Source organism: Tupaia chinensis, unplaced genomic scaffold, assembly GCF_000334495.1.
Source record: "Tupaia chinensis unplaced genomic scaffold, TupChi_1.0 Scaffold000527_1, whole genome shotgun sequence".
In the NCBI taxonomy this organism is placed as follows: domain Eukaryota; kingdom Metazoa; phylum Chordata; class Mammalia; order Scandentia; family Tupaiidae; genus Tupaia; species Tupaia belangeri.
The window spans coordinates 3,330,854-3,358,164 of NW_006160040.1; the positions used below are offsets into that span (position 1 = coordinate 3,330,854).

General features: G+C 45.0%; 1 protein-coding gene across 9 annotated transcripts in view; it reads right to left on the reverse strand.

Moving 5' to 3' along the window:
• Positions 1 to 21,251, reverse strand: part of SCML4 (Scm polycomb group protein like 4) — a 124,003-nt gene extending 102,752 nt beyond the window's left edge. For 5 of the 9 annotated variants that reach the window (XR_003550790.1, XM_027775121.1, XM_027775117.1 and 2 more), the window contains exon 1: positions 20,805 to 21,170. Coding sequence is in view for 5 of the 9 variants with exons in the window: in XM_027775117.1 (XP_027630918.1) it covers positions 20,805 to 20,862 (58 nt within the window). In the remaining 4 variants the exon portion in view is untranslated. The other 4 variants (XM_014591058.2, XM_027775119.1, XM_027775120.1 and 1 more) reach the window with 3 other exon arrangements.
• Positions 21,252 to 27,311: the final 6,060 nt, after the last annotated feature.

Consider the following 27,311-nt stretch of genomic DNA (forward strand, 5'->3'; position numbering starts at 1 on the left):
CTGCGGAGGGGAGGGAGGAAAGCAGGCCGTGGATGAACTTGGGGGGGGGGGCGGTCCCCACTCAATTGCCGCAGCACAGAGATATTCCCAGGACCTCTCATTAAAATGCCTACAGTAGAACCAATATGCTCCTGTTTCATTGCTCAGGGGTTACGAAGCTCCTGGTTAATGCTGAACACAAATTAATGAAATGCTGCATCAGCCTTTTTTGTCCCATTACAATGTTATTGTCATATTTATTAGCACCATTCCCTGTAGGACACTGGTGGGAATATCTAAGAAGTGAGCTAAGCACTCTCCTTGCTTACAGGGGAAAGCATGTTGCCATCCTCCTGCATCACGTATAAACTTGGCTTGCAACTGGTGCTCACGGCAACTCCCAGCCGAAGGCATTTCCTTCGTGTTCTTGCACGGATGGGGACCACGTTCTCTCAAACTGTAATTATCTTCCATTCACGCTACTGTAAAATGACTAGGTTGTTGCCACTGCTTTTATTTCAAAGAACAGTTCTATTATTCGTTTACTAAAAATTTAACAACCTACGGCACTTCCACGAATTAATTACAGTCTGAAAGGAAAATAAACACAAACTTCCCTTATCACATTGTGCTAAATCACATTAGCCAAATTGCTTGATACAAGGAATTAAGTTTACTTTTGCACATCTTGCTCAGTTACTCCCCACCCTCTTGTGTCTGGCTGCCTGCTTCTTCTCGCCTCTGTACTTCACCCAGAGCCAGAGGGAGGCTGAGGGGTGTGGGGACCTCCTCAGAATGGTTCACAAGGAAGGGAAGAAAATATGTCACTAGTATAATTTGTGCTTGGCAGTGAGTTATTATACCCCAGTCTTTCCTCCCTCCTCCTTGCCCGCTGGAAAGATACTTTCAAACTGTACGGCAGGAGAAGGTCAAGGACCTAAATACTATGTGTCAAGGTGGCCCTGAGGAAGTCCGTGTGCAGAATCCAGGTCCAGGGAGTGAAGCGTGGGTGTTGTCTTGTAGGATGCACACAATGTCATCACATGGAAAAGTGACAGAGGAGAATTCCAGGACCCAGGAAGAGAAGGTGAAGAAACGCAAAGGCTGCATGAGGAATGGCGAATGGCTCCCAGGCCTTTTTCTTTCCGTCTTTGCATATGCCTTATAATGTATATAATGCACTGAGAAAGGAGCATGCGTATTGTCTATGAGGACACACACGCGGGCTGAGCATCCCTTACCTGAAATGCTTGAAACATCAGTTTCCGATTTGGGACTATTTCAGTTTTTGGAATATTTACATACACATAATGAGATATCTTGGAGACAGTACTGAGTCCAAACATGAAATTTGTTTATTTTTCATATACCCCATATATATATATATATATATATATAATCTAATGACTTTTTTTTAATAGGGAGATTTCTGCTAGAGGGTGCATGTGCTCCCCAGAGAGGGAGAGAGTCAGAGAGTGAGAAATCACCCCCCGGGGGGAGGGCCACACCACAATCCCTTCTCTTTCATTCTCCTCTTGGCACACATGTGCCCAGCATGAGTTTGAAGCCTCTGGGTCTGGGACTGGGACTCGAACTGTGGTTGACCATGAATGAATCCAGCAATGTAACCATTATGTCACCTACTGGTCAATTTTATACAATACTTTTGCATGGCAATGTTTTGCCCATGACACATCACATAAAGTGTAGAATTTTCCACTTGTGGCATCGTGTCAGTACTCAGAAAGTTTTAGATTTTGGGGCATTTTGGACTTTCAATTTTTAGAGATGCTCAACCTGTTTTGGGTGTGTGTACTCAAAAATTATTTATAATTAAATCATTATAAATAATATATGGGTTTATTGGATGATATAATGGAAAACATGGTCAAAACATTTGGCAACCATTAATGTAAGTAGTGGTGTCTCAGATTTAAACAGCTAGGTGACTAGATCAGTATGAGTAATGGTGTCCTCTCCAAAATTCATGTTGAAACTTAATCCCTAATGCAATGGTATTAAGAGGCGTAGCCTTCGGGAGGTAATTAAGTCATGAGGACTTTGCCCTCATGAATGAGATTAATGCCTTATAAAAGGGCCCAAGGTCGAAGGGCACGCATGCCCTTCCATCCTTTCCACCATACAAGGACAGAGTTCATCCTTTCCAGAGGATGCAGCAACAGGGCACATCTTGGAAACAGAGAACAGCCCTCACCAGACACCAATCTGCCAGCACCTTGATCTTGGCCTTCCTAGTATCCAGAATGGTGAGGAATACATTTCCATTGTTTAGAAATTACTTAGGCTAAAGTATTTTGTTATAGCAGCATAAGCAGATGGAGACAACCAGATCTGTGTCTTCCAAAGCTAATCTGGGTGCAATGTGTAAAGTGAGTTAAAGGGAGAAGGCTGAGAAACAGGGCAAAGGTCATTATTGTGGTCCCGGTGAAGGGCGCTAATGAGTGCCTGAGCAAGAACACCAGGCGCAGAGAGAGAAAGGGAGAATCCAAGAAGCTCTCTAGAAAATGGTATTCATTAGGTCTGGGTTTCCAATATGCAGGCTTGGGACGAAGAGAACTTGGGATTCTCAAACTGTTATCTTGGATGGCTGCAGAAGCTGTGGCATCTTTAATGAAGACAGAATAAAGGAGGAGAAGGTATGGGGAAGGGACAAATGATGAGCCCAGTTTTACTTACGCTGAGTTTAGTGTAAAACATGTAGGTAGAAACTTCCATCAAAATAGTTGCAATTCCAAACCAGAACTCAAGGGGGCTATCCAAGCAAGTCTGCAGGTGCATACGCCTATCACATAATCATCTGTCCCCCTCTGTCCATAAATCCATCAGTCCATCTATTAGGCATGTGGAGCACCTCTCTGTGCCTGGCGCCATGCTCATGTGGTCACCAGGGAAGGACAGTAACAAGGAGAGGCTGTTCCCGGGCTGACAGGGCAGAGCCCTGGTGCTGGCCACCCTGGGCCCTGCCCTCTGCCCTGGAAGCTCACAGGACAATCTTGGTGCCTCAGCTCTGGGTGGTGTGAGGAAGACAGGAGGCTGTCACTAGCAGGTAAGGAACCCAAAGGTAAGGGGTTCACTCACTCTTCTCACTATGGCCCTCCCCACACTGTTGCCACCCTGGGTGGGACCCAGAATCTGCTAGAAATCTTCAGTCGGAGTCATCAGGTGTCACGTGGGTAAAGAAAGTCACCAGTAACACCCCCAAGAAAATCACTGGTCCAAGTCAAGGTGGCTCTCCTGGTGCTTCCTCTCAGTACCTGGGATGTCACTCACAGCTATGACAGGCCATGGTCAAACTCAACTTATACCACCAGGTGTAAGGAGAATGTTTTAGTCATACGTTATAAGAGAAGCAGTTTCAAAACTCTCTAGGCTCAATCAACACATCTGGCCATCCTCAAATTAGGGTGTCTAGAAATACTCTGTGGGCCACCGTTGACAATGGCTCTGACCTGGGATTCAAGAATATAAGACTTTACCCTAACTCTGCCTTGACACTGCCCCAGGACTTCTAACTTGGGCTACCTCAGTCTCCTTGCAATGAAGCTTGCTCACCTCCTCTAAAATCCAATGCCTCTGGCCACCAGAGTTTTAAAATTCACTATCATTATTGCTCATTTCAATGGGTTACTCTCTCAAGGATCAGAGGAAGGCTCTGGGTTGAAGAGTACAAAAGAAAACTAGTTTAAGGGATGAAAGTTAATCATTTTTACTCAAACAGAATCTTTATGCTGAAGATTCCCCCTCCCAAATGATCCATGAAGGATGTATCCTTGGGATGCATCCTGACCGCTGCAGGGCAGGAGTCTCGTGTCCCACTGGGAGAAGTAGAATGCCCAGTAGGCGCTGCCCCAGAGAACATAAGTTCTGTGCTGCTAGACTAACCCCATCAGTTCAGCCCTCTTGTTGCATTTCATCAATTTTATGGACTTTGTGAACTTGTACAGCTGCGGGGAGAGGGGAAAATGTTGCATTTCATCAATTTTATGGACTTTGTCCACTTGTACAGCTGGGGGGAGAGGGGAAGAGTGGAGGGAATGAGGAGATGGGGAACATTTCAGTTGCTCTTTAACAGGAATTTGGAGACATCAAACCTCTTCCCTGAGAATTTGCTTGACAACCTGGAGTGAGAGCAACAGGAATGTGACTTGCCTAAAACTCAAAGAAATGTGTGTGTGTTCTAATGATAAGAGTCCATTATGAGGGTCCAGCAGGTGCCACAGTGGTTACACCACTAGACTCCCACATGGCTGACCACAGTTTGAGTTCCGGACCTGGTGGCTTGCTTTCTCACTTTCTCTCTCTTTTCTCTCTCTCAACTCTCTCTTCTCTCTCTGGGTAATTTCATGTGCTCTACAGCAAATTTAAAACAATAATAATAATAATAATAATTAATAAAAATATAATTTTTTTTAAAAAAGAGACTATAATGAGACACATCAACTATTGATAGTTTATAGGGAAGAGGACAAAAACTGTCACATAAAATCTTGGGGTAAACACTGTTATAGATACTTGGTAGGACTATAGGAGATTAAATACCCCCAAAGAACACAATATAAAGACAAGCTTTATTTCAGAAGGCTCAGTTTGCAGCACTACAGATGTTTTAGATATCCCCGTGGCCTGCTGGTGACCAACTCAGCCAGAACTGGTTAGCAGTGTTTGTTATCAACTTAACTGTGTTCACCCCAAAATCATTTGTTGAAGTCGTTTCTTTTCTATTAAACTAATCACTATATTCAACTCATTCTAATCCCTTTTGGGTTCACTCCTATGCCAACCCTGGGGCAAGAATAGAGAGCAATGCTATTACAAGTATAACTATGAGATTATTTGATTGAATAGCTCAAGGTAGGGGTAGATTACAAGTATAACTATGAGATTATTTGATTGACTAGCTCAAGGTAGGGGTAGGAGAGCAATTTCTAGGTCAAATAGTAGAAAGGTGGTAGCAATTAAGAAGGAGTTTATTGAGAAAGGAAAGTGGGCAGAGCCCATTGGATCAAAGCCACATTTGTAGGGCTATACTTTTCTAGTAAAGGTTAAGTCAGGGCAGTCAGAATGCAATTGTTATGAAGAATGCTGCTAATGATGTGTTAATAATGAGGGCTAGGATTAGGTTAATTATCCTCTCTCAAAGTTGTATTGGGACTTACTGATTGGAAGTCAGTTGCACTGGTTTATACTAAGAGAATAAGATCCTCATCAATAAATTGAGACAGAAAAGAATAGTCACACTAAGTCTACAAGTGTCAGTATCAGGCTGCTGCTTCAAAGCCAAAGTGATGATTGGATGTAAAGTGGAATTTAAGTTAGTGCACGAACCATACCATTAAGATTGTTGAGGCACCGGCAGTTGGCGTAATGGCTATGTCGCTGGACTCCCATGAAGTTGACCGTGGTTCAAGTCCCAGACCCGGTGGCTTAAACTCACGCCGGGCTCATGTGTGTGCGTGCTCAATATCCTGAGAGGATGGAGGAGGGATACGGAGGCAGAGCATTGACGGGAGGTAAAGATATGGCCCAATAACCCAATCTGAAATGGTCAGACAGTTCTTAAACCCCTATCATTTCTGGGACCAGCAGTTGGCATGATGGCTATGTCACTGGACTCCCATGTAGTCGACCACAGTTCGAGATCCAGACCTGGTGGCTTAAACTCACACCAGATATATATGTGTGCCTGCCCAAGATCTGGGGAGGAGAATGGAGGAGAAGGAATTGCAGTGTGGCCATCTCCCCTGGGGGAATGATTTCTCGCTTTCTGTCTCTCTGTCTCTCCCTATCTTTCTGGAGAGTGCACGCACCCTGTAGCAAAAACCTCTCAATAAATAAATAAATAAAAAGAATGTTGAGCCCATAATTACATGGAGACCATGGAATCCTGTGGTTATAAAAAAATTAGATCCATATACTCCATACAATGTTTCAAAGTATTTCAAAGCCTGGAGAACAGCAAAGCACACCCCTAATAAAATGGTGACGAATAGTGCTTGTATTCTGTTTTTTTGTTTCCTTCTATTAAACTGTGGCGGGCTCAGGTGATAGATACTCCTGAAGCTAGTAGCACAGAAGTGTTGAGTACTGGGGCTTCTAACAGAGTAAGTGGGGTAATTAATGCCTGTTGGTGGTCAGCACCGCCTAATTCAGGAGTGAGCGCTAAGCCTGAGTGATAGAAAGCTCGGAAAAAGCCTGCGAAAATAAGACTTCTAAAATAATGTGGCTGTATTTGGAGATGGAGGCCTTAAGGAGGCTATTAAGGTTACAGGAGGTCAGAAGGGTGGCTGTCCTCATAGGAAGAGAAAGGAACACCAGAGACTCCGGCACACAGAAGGAAGGCCACTGAGGACGCAGAGAAGGTGCCGTCTGCAAGCTAAGGAGAGAGGCCTCAGGGGAAATGGAGACCTGGGTATTGGGCTCCCAGCTCCCAAAACTGGGACGTATAGATTTCTGTTGTTCGAAATATGATACAGTCTGTGGTATTTTAATACCTCTAGCAAATTCATATAAGCACTATGAATATATTTTCTTTAACATAGGAAACAGATCACCCTTGTTTTCATCCTGTAAGTATGCAATCAAAATGAACACAACGTGTTTGGTCAATGCGGGTGTTTTTATTGTGTATCTTTGTGTTCCTCATATTACTCTGACACAGCCTACCCTGACCGCTCTCTCTAGTCCTACTACATCTTATCCCAGGAGGCAGAAGCTTCCCTCGCAACCCGAGACAGCTGAAGACAGGGCTGGGGCAAGAATGGGGTCCACTGATTTGCAGCATTCTGCATATGCTGGGAGCTTCCCTGAATATCCCAGTCAAAAGGCATCCACCCAAAGAAAATGATGTGTCTTCTTCAATCCCGCTCAGTCTCCCATCTCTGATGTTTTACTTTTGCAGTGACATTTCTAGTCAAAGGAGCCAAAGAGATAAAGCTGCTGACCTAAAAACTTTTTATCCAGCTTCTTGGGTTAGTCTGAACACAAATTTCACACAGAGTGGGCAGAGGGTGAATGAAATCGACAGGGCCACGTAGCATCATCTAAGCAAGCGGGGCCCGGGGCGGGGGGCATGAAAATGTCCAGTCTCTTTCATGGCTATGAGACACGAGCTGTCATAGCACCTATGATGTCATAGCTTACACATCACATCGGAGCGGTTTCATCCCTGTCACCACTGAGCCAGACTGAACATAACATAGTGAGCCAGGGTTTCCAGCAGCCCTGACTTCCAGGGCAGACGCTCTCTCACTAGAGGACCAAATTTGCTGTGACATACGATCCTGCTTGGAAGCCAGCAGGAGCCTGAACTGCAGCTGCAGAACCATGGGCTGCCCAAGGAACTGACACTAAACATGGCAGCCAAGGCCCTGACACTAAACACAGCTGTGGATTACTCCCGAGACAGCAGCCAGAAATCTGGAGTGGCTCAAACATCCCCAGAATTAGAGTCACCAACAAGAACATTCTCTAAAAGCTGCTCTTAAAAAGAAGGATAGCCATGGGGCCGGCAGGTGGCGTGGTGGTTAAGGATGCTAGACTCCCACATGGCCGATTGCGGTTCAAGTCCCGGACCTGGTGGCTTGCTTCTTTCTCTCACATTCTCTCTCTCTCTCTCTCTCTCTCTCTCCCTCTGTCTCTGTTCCCTCTCCGGTTAAATTAAAATAAATAAATAAATAAAAAGGAAATCATTAAAAAAAAAAAAAAAAGGATAGCCTTCCCAGGAGATATAATGGAACTCAGAGGATTACAGTTCATATGAATGAACTGAGCAGGAACACCCAAGGTTTCAGCTCCAAAATCATGGGACAGGAAATAGCAGCCACCTGCAGCTCAAACTTAAAAATGTCAGATCCTTAGGTACACCCTTTTCAATATTTGCCATACTGAACACAACTCTTGTTAACTTTATGTTAACTTGATTGGGCCATGAAGTGCCCAGATATTTGGTCAAACATTCTTTGGATGTCCATGAAGGTGTTTGTGGCTGAGATTAGCATTTGAATGCGTAAACTGAGTAAAGCAGATTATTTTCCCTAATGTGAGTGGACTTCATCCAATCCACTGAACACCTGAAAGGAACCCAAAGGCTGATCCTCCTTTACTCCCTTGAGTAAGTCTAGAAGGCAGTCTAGAATTTGCCTTCTAGCTGGGACATCAATTTTTTTTTCTGCCTTGAGATTCAAATGGAAACATCATTTTTTCTTGGGTCTCAAACCTGCTGGCCTTTGTTCTAGAGCAATAGCAGGCTCTTCTGGCTCTCCATCTTGCCCATCTTGTAGAGCTTAAGATCTCTCAAGCTCCATCATCACATAGGCCCGTTTTATAATTCATACATGCATGTGCAGGCACACACACACATACGTTCTATTGGTTTGTTTCTCTGGAGAACTCTAAGAAATACACCCACTGGGGAACCAGCAGTTAGCGTAATGGCTATGTTGCTGGACTCCCACGTAGTCGATCGCAGTTCGCGTCCTGGACCCAGTGGCTTAAAACTCATGCCGGGCGCGTGTGCGTGTGTGCCCAAGATCCCGAGAGGAGAATGGAGGAGAAGGGATTGCGGTGTGGCCATCCCCCTTGGGGGGTGATTTCTCGCTTTCTGTCTCTCTGTCTTTCTGTCTGCCTGGCGAGTACATGCGCCCCATAGCGAAAACCTCTCCAAAAAAAAAGAAAGAAAAGAAATACACCCACTGTATTGTATTTTCTAAATCCTTAGATGACCTGTTTAAGGAAATATATTTTTTATGCCAGAGGGTTCATGCATGAGAAAGAGAGTGAGATATATATAGAGAGAAAGCACTCCTGGTCATGCTGCAATCCATTTTTCTCCAATTCTCCCTCCCTTCAGGAAACTGGGCACACACATACATGCCTGGTGTGTTTTGCAAGCCAGCTGGACCAGGAATTGAATTCTGGTTGGCCACGTGGGATCCAACTTTTTTATGCAATGCCTAACCAGTGCACAATGAATCAACCCTAAATAAGTACATTTTTAAATGAAACTTTATGTTATGCTAATAAGTTCAAATCATGTATTCATTGTTAAAAATATCAATATATAAATTAACTATAAAATTAAATATATCTTATTAAAATCATAGTCTCGGGACCAGCAGTTGGCATAATGGCTATGTCGCTGGACTCCCATGTAGTCGACCGCGGTTCGAGTCTCAGACCTGGTGACTTAAACTCACACCAGGCACGTGTGCGTGTGTGCCCAAGATCCCGAGAGGAGAACAGAGAAGGGATTGCGGCATGGCCATCCTCCCGGGGGTGGGGGGTGATTTCTCACTTTCTGTCTCTCTGTCGATCTTTCTGGCGAGAAGCCTCTCCAAAAAAAATTCATAGTTTCCCCTGAAAACACACTTCTGATGATCACTGTATACTTTGGGGGTTGGGATAGAGAATGGTTTACAAAATGATTATGAAGCAAAATTTCCTTTTTTTTTTTCTTTTAGATTTTTGCCGAACGGCACATGTACTTGGTGGAGAGAGATAGAGAGATGGAAAGTGAGAAATTTCTCCCAGGGAAGATGGCCACACCATAGTCCCTTCTCCTCCAGTCTCCTCTCAGGATTTTGGGCATGCACACACACGTGCCTGGTGTGATTTTCAAGCTGCCAGGTCCAGGACTTGAAATGCAATTGACCAGATAGGAATCCAGTGCCTTAACCACCACTCTACCTGCTGGCTCTAACATTTCTTTTTATTTCCTTTGAGAGAGACATTTTGTCAGGGTCTCCATGCATCAGGATCTTCCTGCGCCAGCCTCCCATTTAGGATTTTAGACATGTGCAACCATGCCAGGATGTCCAGGCTAGTCTAGGAACCAATCCCAGGCCCCCTTGCAGCCTCCTGCCTCCCGAACACTGGTGCTACCTAGGCACACTGCAGCCGGGCCTACGACCAAAACGTCTGTCTCTCATCTTAACCTCTACCAAATGGGAGCCATCGGCTTTTTATCGTGAATCTTTCCCTCCTTTTAGGCAGGAAGACTTTCCTTTCACTGATGTCAAAAGTAGTACACGATACTGCAGAAAGAATGCTATTGCTATGTGTTGAGGTTGTAAGCTGCTCCATTAGAAACGACTTTGAACTTTGTGTCTTATTATGCTTCTGTGGTTCAGGGATTCAGGAAAGGCTTGACGTGGCAGTTTGCGATCCATGTGGCATCAGCCGGGGTGGCTGGGACTGGAAACAGACTTCCAAGACACATTCTCCACCCACTCATCTGGTGCCTTCACGTCTCCTGTGACTTTTCCGCACCGCCAGTGTCTCCCTCTCCAGAGCCTGTGCCACACGCTCTTCACGCAGCATGGCAGCCTCAGGGTACTAGTGCCCAGGGCAGCCACGTGGTGGCTCAGGGCTCTAAGAGCGAGAGTTCTAAGGACACAGATAGAGATGTAAGGCTCCTTATGTTGGTGTTCACATGTCACTTCTGTCAACCCCGTGACTGAAGTGAGTCACTTAGGACAGCCCGAGTCTCAGAGAGGGGAATTCGACCCCATGCCTCTATGGGGGGAATGTCGAAGAATCTGCAGCCACGATTAGTCCTCTGCCCCATTCTTACACACCGAGCAAGGAGAACATCCTCAGACATGGACTTTTACTTCAAGAATAAAGTACATTGTGTATCTGCAACTAAAGCCGGAGGTTGGTCAGACAGGAGCAAGGCATGGGTTGGGATTCAGACACACCTGGCTTTGAGACCCAGTGATGCCACTTGCTGGGTTATCTTGAGCCAGTTGTTTAAATTTACCAAATCTCTGCTTTTTAAATTATTATTATTTTGTTTTTAATTGCCATGGGGTTCACATTCTGGACAGAGAGACAGAGAGAGAGACGGAGAAAGCACCTCCAATGGGGTGTGGTCACACCACAATCCCTTCTCCTCATTTTCTCCATACTGTCGGGATTGGGGGCATACATGTACAAGCATGCAGTGTGTTTCTATAAGTCTCCATGGCTGGGATTTGAACTGTGTGGTCAGTCATGTGGGATCTGGCTGTCTTAACCACTAGGCTACAGGGTCTACAATCCTTTTGCCTCAGGATTGTAAACAGGGTATTACAAATATTTGAAGCTCTTCTTTTTTGTCTAGGACATGCAGTAGTGAAATGATACATTGTAGAAGCTGTGGTGTGGATACCTGCTACAATGCCTGCACCGTTGTGGTTCCTCAGTAAATTTTAATACTTTAAGTCACAGAATAGTAAAAATTTTAGAGGCATTTTAAAAATACTATTTTGCATAAATTTATTATGCATAATCTGAAGGAGACTGAGATATGACAGAAAGGGTCTTCTCATTTAGCTTAAAGCTGCAGTTTTTACAAGTTAATCAGAAAATTAGGGAGACCCCAAAATTCCTGCCACGGTCTTTGAGAGGGCTCTGCATAGCAATCACACAGGAACCCGGCACCATCGTTTTTCTAAGCTGTTATCACCGTCAACAGTCAGGTATGTGGGCAGCTCGGAGAGAGTAAGTGAGAGGCAAGCTGGCATGCTCTGATCCACGGGTGCCCAGCAGTGGTGGTAAACAGCCTCTCAGAGGGCATTGGCTGTCTGTCAGTGATGGGTTTACTCGTCGATGTGGAGGGCAGAGTGAGCAGTGCTGGCTCTGAAGGCAGAGACCAGGGAGGCTGGATGTCCAGTGAGGAATGAACAGCCTCTCACAAGGGGGCATCTTGCCATTTAGAAAAAGCCTGTGTTGGGACCAGCAGATGGCGTAATGGCCATGTCGTTGGACTCCCATGTAGCCAACCTCAGTTCAAGTCCCAGACCCTGTGGCTTAAACTCACACCGGGCGCATGTGCATGCATGCCCAAGACCCCAAGAAGAGAATGGAGGAGAAGGGATTGCGGCATGTCCATCCCCCCTGGTGGATGATTTCTCACTTTCTGTCTCTCTGTCTTTCTGGCAAGTGTATACATCCTAGAGCAAAAAAAAAAAAAAAAAAAAAAAACAAAAAAAAAAAAAAGCTAAAAAACTTGTGTTTCCAAACCAAGCATGAATTTAATTTTGCATATAGACACCAAGTAGCTCTCCTCAGTTGTAATAAACACTATTTTCCAGGAACGCAATTAGTGCATAAATCAAAGGAAGACGGTTCTCTCTTTTGTTCAGGACTCCAAGAGCTGTTTGCCACTTTGGAAAATCATGTCACCTGCCGCAGCAGCCACTGCCACAGCACATGTTATCCAAGTCACCAATGCCACTCAGCCATCTGAGACCACCCTGGAGACGTAGCCCATGCCGGAGATCTGGGAGCAGGTGTCAGCACCTGACCTCCCCGTTCTCCCATGCGGAGTGGGGCGCCTGCACTGGAAGTCATTGGGAATTACTTCGCCTTCATTCCTCTTTCTATTTCAGTTACGGTGTTATATTAATTTTTCTTAAGTTATGGGTGTGAGTGGGAATTTCGCCTCAGGATTGTAAACAGGGTATTGCAAATATTTGTAATAAAAACGAGGGTTGAGTCTGACAGGACTGAGAGCCCACTGCTGTAAAAGAAGTTTCCTATGGATCAGAAATGCCTTTCTAAGTGGAAACACCCAGGAATCATTTCCTTTCTGGAACTTGCTGACCTGGAGCAGCCCAGGCAGGCTGGGCAGGAGCAGCTGGCGCCGAGCATGAAAGAGCTCTTTCTCTTCAACCTCACAGGTGAAAAGGCATGGACACCCCAGTCCACTTCCCTGACCGGAGCAGAAAAGACTTGTAGCCTTCGTTCGGGCCTATGGCCCTGGGCGAGCTATTTAAGGCAAGCCTCAGTTTCCCCATGGATGTGTTGGAGATAAAAATAGCCCTTCCCTTCTATTTCCTGCGTGGATGAAATAAGATAAATAAGGTAAAGCATGTTGAGTGCTACCCTCATCACCCTTGAGCATGGGATGTGCAACAGGTGAACGTGTATTTATCATTGATACAACCCTTTCCTACACACCATTTCTTTGACCCACTCCGCAGTGGGATGGACAAGGAATACCATCCCCAATGAGGCAGGGAGTTCAGGAGTTCCGTAATACTGACTGTATTTTTACTCAGCCTTAGTAAACCCACTACTGTGAGTCACACTGAGGACCAAGACACTGGCTTTCCTCCTTGGAATTCATTTAGATTTATTCCATGTGACTCTGGGACAGAAGTAGGCCCTCCAAGGAGGCAGAAGTGACTGGAAAAGGAAGTTAAGCGAAGTTCTGGGAGGAAAAGGTGTCCTTGCTAACACCCGGAGCTTCCTAGTGGTGGAACTGTAGAGGCCTGCACTGAAATTACCCTCCTCAGTGTCATCCTCTGGAGACAGGAGGGAAGAGTTTGAGCCGTGCCCTGGGAGGGAGACCTTGAAAACCTATTCAGTCTAAGAATCTGGGATTCACTTAGAGACCCCTTCTCAGAGCAGAGGCTTTCATTGGGTCATCGGAAAAGTCATGACGTGTTTTTCTATGTTTTTCTGTGCAAAAACATGTCATGACTTTTCTGACCACCCAATATCTTTAACCCTTTCTTCGAATGTCAGATGTTTTTCTCTTAAGGTCCTTTTGATTATTATGTTAACTTTCCAGCTTCTAGACAGGAATGAACTGATTGGAAAATGGTCCAGGACTTAAATAGATTCCTGGTCCCTAAATTCTCCTTACTCGGTCCCTCGTCTGTGTTCTCGGGGATGAAAAATAAAAGCCATGGAAGCTGAGAGCCGACCTACAAAGTAAACAAGCAAAATATAAGCGCGATCAGCCGAAAGGTGGCCTGGGTTTGCTGAGCTCTCCAGGAAGCCGTGTAACCTACACTGCTTGCCGTTAGCAACCTGCAAGGACCAGCTGGGACTTTGGGTCTCTGGGATATTTTTTTTCTTCTGGCATGAAAATACCAAATATAGTTATTAAAACAATGATTTAACCTGTGCCCAGAAATATATTTTTCAAAGTTTTTAGACTTCTGGGAAAAGCAGTTGACGTAATGGCTATATCGCTGGACTCCCATATAGTTGACCACAGTTCAAGTCCCGGACCCGATGGCTTAAACTCACTCCGGGTGCGCGTGCATGCGTGCCCAAGATCCTGAGAGGAGAATGGAGGAGAAGGGACTGCAGCATGGCCATGCTCCCCGGGGGGTGATTTCTCGCTTTCTGTCTCTCTGTCTTTCTGGCAAACACACTCAGCCTATAACAAAAGCCTCTCAAAAAGAAAAAAAAATGTTTAGACTTCCAGTTCATGCACATTACCCTGGTCTCCACTTAATTAGTACGAACGTGTATATCTTAGCCTTGACCTGAACAGAGATTTGGGCTGCTTCCAGGGAAGCATGTGCGAGACCAACCTTTCTGAATGTGTTCTGTCCTTACTTCGCCATCGGAGCTTTATTCTCCCCTGAGTTTACACCAATAGAAAGAAAGGAGCCCTACACCATCACATGTCATTGGTCCACACACGTCCTCACCCACAGCACCCTCCAGAGAGGCTAACTTCACATCCCTGGGACTGTACACTCGTCTGGCCGCATTAAGCCAACACACATTTCTACAGCTTCTCACTAGGGGACCAATGAACCATTTCCACCTTAGGCACCAAGGTAACCCTACCATACCCTTGTTATTTATGTTAAGCACTCAGTATTAACTGTGTTACAAACACTCAAAACAAGAGCTAGATTTTCACATTGCGGGTGGTAACTGCAAGCATTAGAACTGGTTTTTCCCCCCTGACTATTTCTGTTTTGTTAGTAATTTGTACCCCAAGATTTAAAGCCATCTATAGCATTCCACTTGAAGCTTTTTTGCTACAGAGCACTTGTGCTCACCAGAGAGATGGAGAGAGAGAGAAAGGAGAAATCACCCCCCAGGGAGAATGGCCACCTGCAATCCCTTCCTCTCCATTCTTCACTCAAGCTTTTTTGCAAATGAGGTTGTAGAAGTTATCAAATACACTTGAGCATCTTTCTGGCATCTGAATATAAAGGATTCTCAATACAAGGGGAAATCTCCAGGCGTCTGTTGGATTGACCCCAAATCTCAAGACAAACTTTTCTGACAAAGGCAACAATAGCTACAGTATGAACGCAACTTTGGATCCAGCCAATGATCGCAGGCTTCTTATGACTGAAAAATGACATATAGTCTTACAGTAGAGTTCCTTACTGATTAATAAACCCGACGCCTCACACGACATTTTGTAATAAACAGCAAGTCTAAACAGCAAACTAAGAAAGCCTGGGCATTGCCAGTTTTCCAACAATCAGGATACCAAACCCTAAAGAACTGAATGAAAGTGGCCAACCCCTTTTCTGAAAAGTACCAAGAATGAGATTGCATCCTACAGTCCTGTAACAGCTCAGCCATGGTCAGGCCTGTAGGAATTGCTTAGGGTCCTTGAATTTCAAATCCTGTCTCCCAAACCAAAAGCGTGAATGCCTCAGAGTTAGTTTTCACCTTGTGTTTTTCTCTTCACCCCTTCCTTTCCCCATTGACGAAGGCAAAAGCTGCCTGTCAAAACAGGCCTGAAATCCCGAAGCCAGGCCCAGGCTGACGGGCAGGCCACATCCAAGGCTGAACCTCACACAGGACGGCTCTGAGCGTGACGTGGGGCTGTGGAGAGGCTCTGAGCCTGGCACCGGGCAGCAGGAAAAACTCCTTCGTATTCAGCCCTGGTTTTCTCATCAGAGCGATGATGTCCCTGGATGACCTATGGACGAAAGAGGAAGGGAAACGAGAAAATCTTTCCTCCAAGCCGAAAGAAAAGGCTCCACAAGGGCCATAGCCTGAGGGCCGTGGGGCAGTTACCTACGACTGAGTCCAGAGAGGGAGGGTCCATCTCACTAGAAGGGAGGGTCCATCTCACTGCAAGGGAGAGAACAGACCCCTCCTCTGTGTTTTATTCCAGTACCTTTTTGTTCAGTACTACTTTTCTTTGACCGGATTTGGATCCAACCAAGATAATTCCTTGCTTCGTCCAGCTCAGCATTTGCCCCCACAATTAGCGCCCACCTTTGGGTAAAGGCAGTTCATTTCCGTATGTTCATGTCCATATAATTCTGCTGTGAATGAATGAGAGCTTGTGCTGGATAATGATCATCACAGAAAGAGAACATGGGCAAGGTTTTTGTTACCCGATATTCAGCTCCCAAAAGTTGAGTCACCCCTGCAGGGCTCAGCAGATACTGTCACCACCTTTACAAGGCACGGCGTCGACATTATTTTTCCTGGCACATTCATTTTCTCCTCACAGCCAACTCCAGCCCTCTGCTTCTGTATTTGGAGAAAGAAAGACCACCGCTCTCCCCTACACCTTCCCCTAAAGGCCGATGCAGGAATCGGCGATGTTCTCGAGTCCCAGACTCCGTAGAACACAACTGCTACAACTGGGCTGGTAACGGCAACTCTGGGGAAGTCTGCATGGCTCTCAGAATACCGTCCCGGACTTCAGGTGTCGGACTCGGTGCAATGACTTTTCACAGCTTATATCAAGTGATAACTGCCACCGGGTCATAAATTCCTTCTGTCCTGAAATAGCAGCCCAAGAAGTAATCATGCCAAGGAGCACGTGGTGTTTTATCTCCTCAGCAAAGGTCCCTCCTGATTGCAAAGTGCTGATTAATTCCTGGAAGTATGAAAGCTGCTGGTCTCTACTGCATCAACCCCCTCAAAGGCAAGGAGATTCTTTTCTGTGTCAAAACAGCCCCCTTAGCCCGATAGGAAGCCTTGTCACCAGGATCGGGTCCTGGCCAAGGCTCTGGCTAAGAGAAGCTGGAGCCCTACAGTACTAATGTTCGAAGATCCAGAAGGAAGAGAGGTCTGTTTTCTTTTCTTTTTTTTTTTTTTCCTTTTTTTATTTTATTTTATTTTATTTTTTGGAGAGGTTTTCGCTATAGGGCGCGTGCACTCGCCAGACAGACAGAGAGAGACATAGAGACAGAAAGCGAGAAATCACCCCCCAAGGGGGGTGGTCACGCCGCAATCCCTTCTCCTCCATTCTCCTCTCGGGATCTTGGGCACGCACGCACACGCGCCCGGCGTGAGATTTAAGCCACCGGGTCCGAGACGCGAACGACGGTCGACTATGTGGGAGTCCAGCGACATAGCCATTACGCCAACTGCTGGTTCCCGAGAGGTCTGTTTTCTGAAGGGGTGATTTGCATCTATCATCACTGGCCTTCCAGGCACTGAAGCCAAAGAGCAGCGTCCCTCCTGAGGCTGTCCCTGAATGCCGCCCTCCAGTGACCAGCAGCTCAGAGAAGTGTGTGTGTGTGTGTGTGTGTGTGTGTGTGTGTGAGCGTGTGTCTGTGAGGAGTTGCTGTGGGGCAGCTGCTCTGAAATGCCCAGCACTCCTGTGTCGTCAGACATTAGTACGTGCGATCAGAACAAGCTCAGATCCCCAGAGCACGTCCACATCCCCAGAGCACGTCCAAAACGGCCCTCCCACCCACAACTCCTCTTCTTCTACTCCATTTAAATCTCAGCATCTGACAGACCACAGGTGAGAGTTTGCAGAAATCTGAAGGAACAAACTGTCACCAGAACTGAAAGCGAGATGAGTACAAAGAGAAACACTTAAATCCATGGGCTGGCAGCCGAAGTGCCCGGGCTTGGTACGAGCATACCAACAAATGCAGGACTTGCCGCAGTGATTTATGGTAGGGACGCCAGAGAGGTTCACAGCAGACACCACAGAGCTGTGCTTACAGATCCAGGCTTCGAGGGACGGAGGCGGTAGAGGTAACGAAAAAGAAAGAAGAAGTGACAGATTCGAATGCAACCCAAGCATTCCAAGATACTCTTTCGACCTCGGAATTTTTTCCATGATGTGGGTGATCTTAATCATCTTTGAACGGTGTTGGAAAATGTCACAATAGATGTTTGAATTAAAATCTGGTAGGTTTGCCAAAAGACTCATTGTTAAAAATTGGCAGCAATCCAGAGAATTTACTAGGCTGGATACTGCCCGGGGCTGAGAGAATTGCTAATTCCAGAGAAAGTTAATTATCACCTTATTGATAAAGGGGTAATTTTTAAAGCGTGTGGTGTGGCTTTTGTGACTCATTAATTAAAATTTAGAGTAATTTGCTTGACACCCTGGTGGCTTCTGTTGCATTATATCTGTACCAAACCATTTGATTTTTCTCCCAGGGCTGCTTTTAATCTACCTCGTCTTTCCTCACCTGTCTGCCTTTGAAGGCAACAAAAACATTAAAAAATGTGTAAATCTCAAACCAGCCTCCTGGGAAACTGCAGGATTAAAAAATAAGATGTTTAAGGAGGCATTTAAAAAAAACACTCCTTAAAAATATTGAATTTGCTCACTAGAAGAAAGAAGTTGGTATGTTCACAGTAAAGGGGCTGCTTTCATAAACTTCATGCCCAAAATGTTGGACTAGATTTTATGCTCCTTGATAATTAGATTGGAAGTCTTTCCTCATCTCCTCTCCTACTTCCCTACTCCATCCCAAACAATGTCTGAGGACTCAGGGGAAGAAAAGCTGGAGGAGCTTGGACCGCTAAAGCCCCCAGCCTGAGGGGCTGTGCCCCCTCCTGCTTTGTCCTGTGTTGACCGCAGGAAGACCCAGGCCACCTGGTGTCCTTTCCTGCTGGAGGAACAGAGGAACAGACTTGGGGAGAAAAAAATGAACCGCTGGGAGCGAATTCTGAATCGTGGCAGCCACGTCTGCCCAGACCAGATGTGGCTCTAAGATGCAGGTCCTAACAGATGAGCGTGTGTGTGTGTGTGTGTGTGTGTGTGCGCGCGCGCGCGTGTGCGCGCGAGTATGTGATGTGTACTTGGGCTCCACAAAATTGTAAACAGACCTACAAAACGCTGCGTGATGCAACCCCCAGATTTACGTCAAGGCTCTTATTTCTAAGTATTCCTTGTTATAATTTTAGGAAACTTCATCATGTTTCCTGAAACTTGTTAAAGTATTTGTGATCCTAAACTGAGATGAAAAATAAATCAGCAAGTAAAAGCTGAATTATTATTAGGTAGTCTGTGACAGTCCCATCATTTAAAAAATTGAAAAATGTTATCTTTGTGCTTTGGGATATTCCTTGGATTTTTATAATTGGCACATATTATTTAACATTTTTAAAAAACCACTGCTATTTTGAATTTTTGTGATAAAAGTGCTTCCAAGTGGGTGACAGTATTTGAGTTGGGCTTGTTTTCTGAGGGTGGGTCTGCGCGGTTTACCTGCAACAGGGAGGAAAGCCTGAGACCCTCGCCCGGAAAGTGAAACTGCTTCGGCTGGTTTCATTTGCCTCAGAAAACACATCGCCCAAAGCAAACACTTGACAGAAAGCAATTTACTCCTGTTTCTCTCATTGTCTTCTTGCCTTTCTGTTCCCGTTCATTTACTTTTTTTTTTTTTGATTTGTTTCTTGGCAACAAAATAAAAGTAATTTTGGTGGCACAGAGAAAAAATTTAAACAGGTGAACCACAAAAGAACTAAGTTTTTGTGCAATTTGCACTTTTCTTACGATTCCACAAATCAAGCAGACTGCTAATTTTCCAGAATAATACAGAGCTCTTCTACACACACAATTTAAAGAAAATGCGTTCATATTTAAAAACAGATCTGTCACAAATATATTTAAGAGGGCAAGATTTCAAAGCCACCAAACAACTTCCCTAAAACCGAAGGTCCCAGTGAACATTCTCTTTGAGCCTAGGCACTCCCCCAGGGCTGCTTTCCTCGGTCAGCTTCACCCAGATGCTGTTGCCCAAATACCCCCTCATGTTTTCAGCCTGCTTCTAAGCAACACAAAAATGCTCCACCCAAATATCGTGCCCCCCAGATACTTTACATTACCAGTCTACGAATCCTTTTATTGTTATTTTAGGGGTTTTTGTGCTTTCACTCTGGACAGTCTGCTTTATTTTAAAAGGAAAAAAAGAAAAAGAAAAAGAAAGTCACGAGAAAATAACCAACTATGTGCCTCACTTTTCAAAAACAGTTTCTGTGGTCGAAAAGGAAGAACACAGAGTACACAACCAATGTCTCGATTCCAAAGCACCTGATTACTTTCACAAGTACTGCAGTGTCAGAGACCAACTCAAACGCCACTTTCTCAGAAAGTTACTGATCGCCAAACCCTCTCGAGGACCAGGATAGACTCTGAGACTGCACGATAGCCCACCGCTGCTTACTCTCACGGGAAGTGGAAAGTACTTTGACTCAAGCGCATCAGCTCTGGGTGGAAGGTCTTCTCCCCAGCCTGCTCCTTACCTCCTCCACTGGTCCTGCCCGGCCGGCAGGAACCTGACCAGGTCACCTTGCACACTGGTTCAAGTCACATAGCCATCCACCCGGGAAGGAAGTGCCTTTGTGTTTGAACTGGGAAAAACTCCTAACACTGCACAGTCACCTGGTTTTCTCCCTAAAAAACTAATTAAAACCTGCAACTAACAATAAATGCTGCTCTCATCTATACCTGGTAAATCAGGAAAAGCCAGCAAATAGACACATGACATACTCCGTCTTCAGTATTCAAAATAAAATTCATTTTAAAAAAGTTTAGACATTCATAACACACTAATCTTAATCAAATTTCAGGTACATATTATATCCAGAGATATACTATAAATTTTCATTTTAAAAACCATTACAAAGTAGAACAAAATTGTGGTGGAGAAAAACAAAAACTGATTTGAGTTGACATTTGGAAAAAAAACTTTCTATGTATTTAAACATAGTTAAAGAGCAATGAGTATGTTCATATACCCCCAATTTATAAAGTATATAATTCTATGCTACATCTTCCCTTCTGAGATTTGGTTAAGAAACCAGACATTGCCTTTTGCATAGAAGGAACTGAAGTTTACCTGCTAGGCTCAGTGGTTTTAGTGCAGGACACTCGTGCATTACCATAGAGGTAGGCATGCAACCCAGAAAAACTACAGCAGGCAACCTGTCGTGCTGACGGTTGAAAGAGAAGGATCCATGTCAATGGCACGCCATCTGCTTGTGCAGCTCCCTTACCTACAGCCTGTTGACCAGAGCCCTGAGCAGGTTGTTTACCAGGCCAGGAGTCGACTCAGGAGACAGATGACTTTCAGCACATGCAAACCGAGTATTGCAAAAGCTATGTTCCACCCGCGGGTTAGGAGCTCACAGTTAGTCTCCCGCAGCCCTGCTCTCCGGCTGCAAACATCTCGTTAGACTAATGCATTCAGCGCAGGCAGAAAACTCGATTTACCATAGCTACAGCAATGAATTTCCATTACGATGACAGCTTCAACCACATCATGTCCGGAAAACCAGCCAACCACTGGCTTTTAAAGAACACACACATTTTACATGCAGAAAAACGAGGCCTGTGTATGTGTGTGTGTGTGTGTGTGTGTGTGTGTGTTTCCTTCCTCTTAGCAGCCCAGCTAAGAGAAACGTGCAGTGCAGCTTTTTGTCGACATGAGCTGAAGGTAATGGCACTTCTGCTTCTTTGGTAGTTACGTCCTTGTAATAACCTGAATTATGTCACAATTGTCAGAAGGGGTGTTTCCGACATTTCAGTTTTCATTACTCCTCCTTTGTTGCCATAGAAACCAGACTGTAACATCATCTCTTTGTCCCAGTCCTGCAGCAGCATGGGCCAACACCGGGCTTCTAAGATACTGGTGAGATGACAGCATGGATGTGTAACTTTGGACAAATTAAACAAAAAGAAATATTCAGTGGCACTGTTGTTCGGGACAGCCAGTGTGTTTGTGATGGAGTGTGCCTACCAGGTGAGCACAGCAGGACTGTCCATATTAACTCTGTGCCACTTACAGCACACACGAAGGGCTCACTAGGGCCGGGCCCTGACTCGGGTTCCTGACATGCATGTGTGAGTGCATGTTCCTTTTTTTTTCTTTCTTTTTTGTATTAACGTTGTGCTATAGGGCGAGCACATGCCCGAGAGACAGACAGAGAAGAAAAGTGAGAAATCCGCCCACAGAGGGGATGGCCACACTACAATCCCTTCTCCTCCATTCTCCTCTCAGGAATTTGGCATGCACACACATGTGCCTGGCATGTTTTTCAAGTTGCCAGGTCCAGGACTTGAACCACAACATCAGAATCCAGCCTCCTTCACCACCACACCACCAGCTGGTCTAGGGTTCACAGGCATTTCTATACTCCTGAGTATATGGGGTTTGATGGTGGTCACACAGAAAAGGGCTATTTGTCCTCCACATCCCACTGTAGTCTCTGAGGCAAATAAATTTATACCAGTCGTTCTGGTTTGAATGCATCCCCCACAAAATTTATGCGTTGAAATTTGGTTGTGACAGAATTAAGAGGGTGAAAACTTAATCCAACTGCAGTGTTAAAAGGTGGGGCCTTGGGACCAGCAGTTAGCACAATGGCTATGTCGCTGGACTACCACATAGTGGACTGTGGTTCGCGTCCCGGACCCGGTGGCTTAAAACTCATGCCGGGCGCATGTGCATGTGTGCCCAAGATCTCGAGAGGAGAATGGAGGAGAAGGAATTGCAGAGTGGCCATCCCCCCTGGGGGGTGATTTCTCACTTTTTGTCTCTCTGTCTCTCTCTGTCTGGCGAGCACACGCCCCCTATAGCAAAAACCTCTTAAAAAAAAAAAAGGTGGGGCCTTTGGGAGGAGATTAGAATTAGACAAGGTCATCAAGGTAGGGCCCCATGCTTGGATCCTGGTGAGAATGAGACAGAGACATGAGCATAGTCATGCACACACACAAGCCCTTGCCATGTAACGCTCTTAGGACTCTGCAGAGAGTTGCCACCAATAAAAAGACCCTCACCAGAGGCAGCCCCTTGACTTTGGACCTCCAAAACCATGAGCTAAATAAACCTCTATTCAATATAAATGATGCAGTGTGGTACTTAGTTGTAAGCAACAGAAAAGGGTAAAAGGGCTCCCCTCCCCTTTTTTTGGTAAAATGAGAGTAAGACTCTCATGCCCACTTCATTCACGCTAGGGTATTGGGGTATTCCCAAGTCTTTCCTACAAGTTGAAACATCCATTCTACACACATGTGGCCACTTGCAGGCTTATCTGTTGGAACGGGCAGCAAGTGAATTTAGCCAGAACTAAACAACAACCAGGTGGATTAAGGCGTAGGATATACCTCGACCAGTTACAGAGAGTGAACGAAAAGCAACTACAACTTGAGGTTTTCCTAAATATACATTCAGAGTCACATTAGGATAAAAATAGGAAATCTCGAGGCCAGCTGGACGTGGTGGCTAAGGCAGCTGGATTCCACAGGGCCAACTGTGCAGTTTCGCCAGGCACTTGCGGGTGCACGCACAAAATCCTGAGAGGAGAATGGAGGCAAAGGAACTGTAGAGTGGCCATCCACCCTGGAGGGTGATTTCTCATTGTGCTTTTCTCTGTTTCTCTGTCTTGCTCTCACTCTCCAGCAAGCACAAATCAAAAAAAAAAAAAAAAAAAATAGATAAAGAGAAAAATAAATCCTTCTCCTCAAGTTATAAAGATAGGAAAAACTAACTTTTTTATTCGAAGTAAAAGCATTGTACTTATTGAGCAAGAAATAATTCACTACTTTAGTTCACTTAATCATCAAGTACTATTACTTTTGTGGGGAAAGGCAAGTTTAGTAGTGTTTTATTTGGTAGTTCATAAAGTTGATTTCATTAAAGAAGGGGAGAAGGAAAGCAGAACTCAGTTGATAGTCTCCATTCAGGGCTTATACAGTGTGTTCCCCAAATCCTGACAAGATGGAGAAAAAAAGGAGAGGGGTCGTGATTTGAAATGCGCAGCCCAGCGCCCATGTGGTCTTTACATCTGTGGCCACACACACAGTCCCACCCTCACTCAGCTGAGGGCACCTTAGACAAGTGGAGACGCTAGGCCAGTCCGCCCTTTAGAATACTTCTTTGGATAAACAAAGTAAATTTGTCTTAAGCAGTCAGAAATGTTTCCCAAACCTAATAAAAGAAGAAAAAGGCTTGGCAGAATCTACTCAAATGAGGAATTTGGGGGTTTCCCATTGGGTTCTGTGAGAGTTTATGTTTCTGATCCGTAGGGCCCCGACTTCTTTGCCACCATGCAGACGTGCTATCTTGGGGGTTGTCTTTAAGCCAAGTGTGCTAGGAGGCAGGCATTGTTCTCTAACAGGTCAACTCCCCAGTGATGCCTGAATTGAAATCAACTAAAGCTAGCTTACTCTAAAATATATATGACTTACTGGGATTTCTTCTTTTTCTTTCTTTCTTTCTTTTTATGCCATACAGCGCATGCACTCTCCAGAGAGACAAAGAGGGAAAGTGAGCAATCGCCCTCCAGGGTGCATGGCCATGCCACAGGTCCTCCTCCACCATTCTCTTGGGATTCTGAGCACACACACTCACCTGGTGTAATTTTCAAGCCACTCAAGCCACCAGGTTCAGGACTCAAACCACAATCAACTACAGGAGAGTCCAGTGCTTTAACCACCGCACCGCCTGCTGGCCCCAGGATTTCTTTCTTTATATAACCAAGACTTAAGCCTTAAGAAATTAATGTTTCTTAAAGTTCTAAAATTTATGTTATTTTTTGTCTAATTTTGTCGCTCCTCCCAGACCCACTGTCCACAATATTCTGGTGTTTTTAATTCCAAGAAAAATTTCAGAAAGACATGTAAGAGAAAAAAAAATTGGGCGGGATGACTAAAGTTAGCAAGAGGTCTGCTAAAAGGAAAAGGGGCCTCCTCTGAGCTAATCTCTCTCTAAGGCTTGCACATCCCTCGCCTCAGATCGGGATGCTGAGGTGGTGCCACGTTGTTCATTTTCTTTGGCGCCGTGGGTACATTTCTGTCTCCGACCACAGGCAGCGTGTTCCACTTTCACACATACTCTACTGCGCAAGGGGCCACCAGAGGAATAGGTTAATATGGTGGTGTCCCTAATGCAAATCTACTTGCCGTCTCCATTCGAAGAGGGATCTCTGTCGGCTACTGGCAAAGCCACCATTCACAATTAAAATGGACTTTGTCCGAGAGGGTTGTTTTCCAACTCATGCATCAGACTGACAGAACTCCGTCTCTGACTAGGAGTCAGTGTTACTGCCAAAACCTTTTGAAGGCTGACCCTGTGGCCTAGTGATTAGGGGAGCTGGGTCCCCCATGCTCAACTGCAGTTTGAATCCCTACCCCAGCTGCTTAAAAAACACAGAAGGCTCATACAGTGTGTTCCCCACATCCTGCCAAGATGGAGAAAAAAAGGAGAAGGGGCTGTGGTTTGACCATGCCCCACTGGGAGGTGCTCTCTCTCTCTGGCTCTATGGCAAGTACACACACACGGGCAAAAAACAAATGAACGAACTTTGTTATCATGATAATGACTAAAAATTCTTGAGGACTTATTTTCAAAGCCTCTTTCATACAACACCTCATTTACAACAATCCTATGAAATAGGTATTCCCATTTTACAGATAAGAAAACTGAGACGTAGGGATATTACTGCATCGTTGGGAAAGTCATGACACATTTTTGCATAGAAAAACACATCGTAACTTTCCCAGTGACCTAATAACTTGCCCAAGGTTACAGAGCTCAGAAGTGGTGGATGCAGGAAGGACACCACAGTTGATCATTTCCACATGGCATCCTAGCACTGCCCCTCGTTCCAGCTCTGCCTCCCACCCAGTGACATTGGTCAAATCACTTCTTTCCTGTAATGCAGGAAATGGAAGAGGAAACTAGACCCGCCTTGTGATCTTTTATGGCTCTGACGTTTTGTAATCCTATAGATTGCTTTATCTGCTGGGCTGAAGCAGACAACGCCTTGAGTTGAAGACAGCTCAGGGTGGCTGTGGCTATGGCCAGGATTACTAAGGGCAAAAAGCACCATCTCTCTCAGAAGGATAAGACTTGGTAAATTAGTGCCTTGGACTGCGGATTAGGGGGCAAAGTAGGAAGGAGAGAGCATGAAGAAAGAACAGGGAAGAAAAGTCAAGATTCCGTTCTTGAAGTGAGGAAGGGGGACTAGCCTCACAGCTTAGCATCCACATCACCCAACACGTTTTTCCTTAAGCGTTCCTGAAAGGTTGAGGATCTTCAGAGTTACAGGAAGTATGAGGCCTCTGGTTACCACTTTGCAAAGGAGAAACTGAGGCAGCGAATGGTGAATCTGATTAGAGACTAGATAAGACGAAGCTCTCCAAACTGTCAACTTTTTAATCCAAAGCCCTGCCTTACATAGAATGAGATGTTAACTCAAACTACTCAAGCAGGGATCATTCAAAATTAAAGAGACAAAAAATTTTTCACTAAACATAAGAGAAAAATTATCTAAGGGAACCAGCAGTTAGCGTAATGGCTATGTCACTGGACTCCCACATAGTCGACCGCGGTTCGCGTCCCGGACCCGGTGGCTTAAAACCCACGCCAGGCGCGTGTGCGTGCGTGCCCAAGATCCTGAGAGGAGAATGGAGGAGAAGGGATTGCAGCGTGGCCATCCCCCCTGGGGGGTGATTTCTCGCTTTCTGTCTCTGTGTCTCTCTCTTTATGTCTGGCGAGCTCACGTGCCCTATAGTGAAAACCTCTCCAAAAAAAAATAAAAATGATCTAAATGTTCAAGAAAAAGAAGTTCCTGAAGTGAATGTATTGTTCGTCCACACCATAGAATACACAACCAACCACCCAAAAGGATTTCATAAAAGAACATAGAATAACATGAAAAAAATGTTCTTGATTTATGGTTTGGTAAAAAGTTGCTGATTACAAAAGAATGTGCAGAATAGAATTTTCTTTTGGGGAAAAAAAATAACGATTTGCAAAATACAAGATCTATGTTAATAGTAATGATTCCCTGGTGATAAAAATTGGAGGGATTTTTAAAAAAATTATTTATTTAACTTTGTTATCATTCTTTTTTAAATTTGCTACAGGGCATATGTGCTTACTAGAGAGAGAGATAGGGAGAAAGAGAGAGAGAGAACGTGAGAAAGCAAGCTGCCAGGTCTGGGACTTGAATTCTGGTCAGTCACGTGGGAGCCCAGTGCCTTAACTACCACACCATCTGCTGGCCCTTAGGAGTGATTTTATCTTTTTAATCTTTCTTTTTCATATTTTCTACAAAGAACACCCACTTCTTTCACAATAATAAATAGTAGGGTGAGGCAAGTAACAGAATTTTTCTTCTGCAAATATACTTGCCTATAATTCTCATGAATCTTCATAACTCTCAAATTTTATCATTGAAATAAAATAGAATTCTTGGGGCTGGTAGTTGGCATGGAGGTTAAGGCAACTGGATCCCACACGGCCAACTCCACGGTCTAAATCCTGGACCTGGCAGCTTAAAACTCACGCCAGGTGCATGTGCATGCATGCCCAAAATCCTGAGAGGAGAGTGGAAGCGGA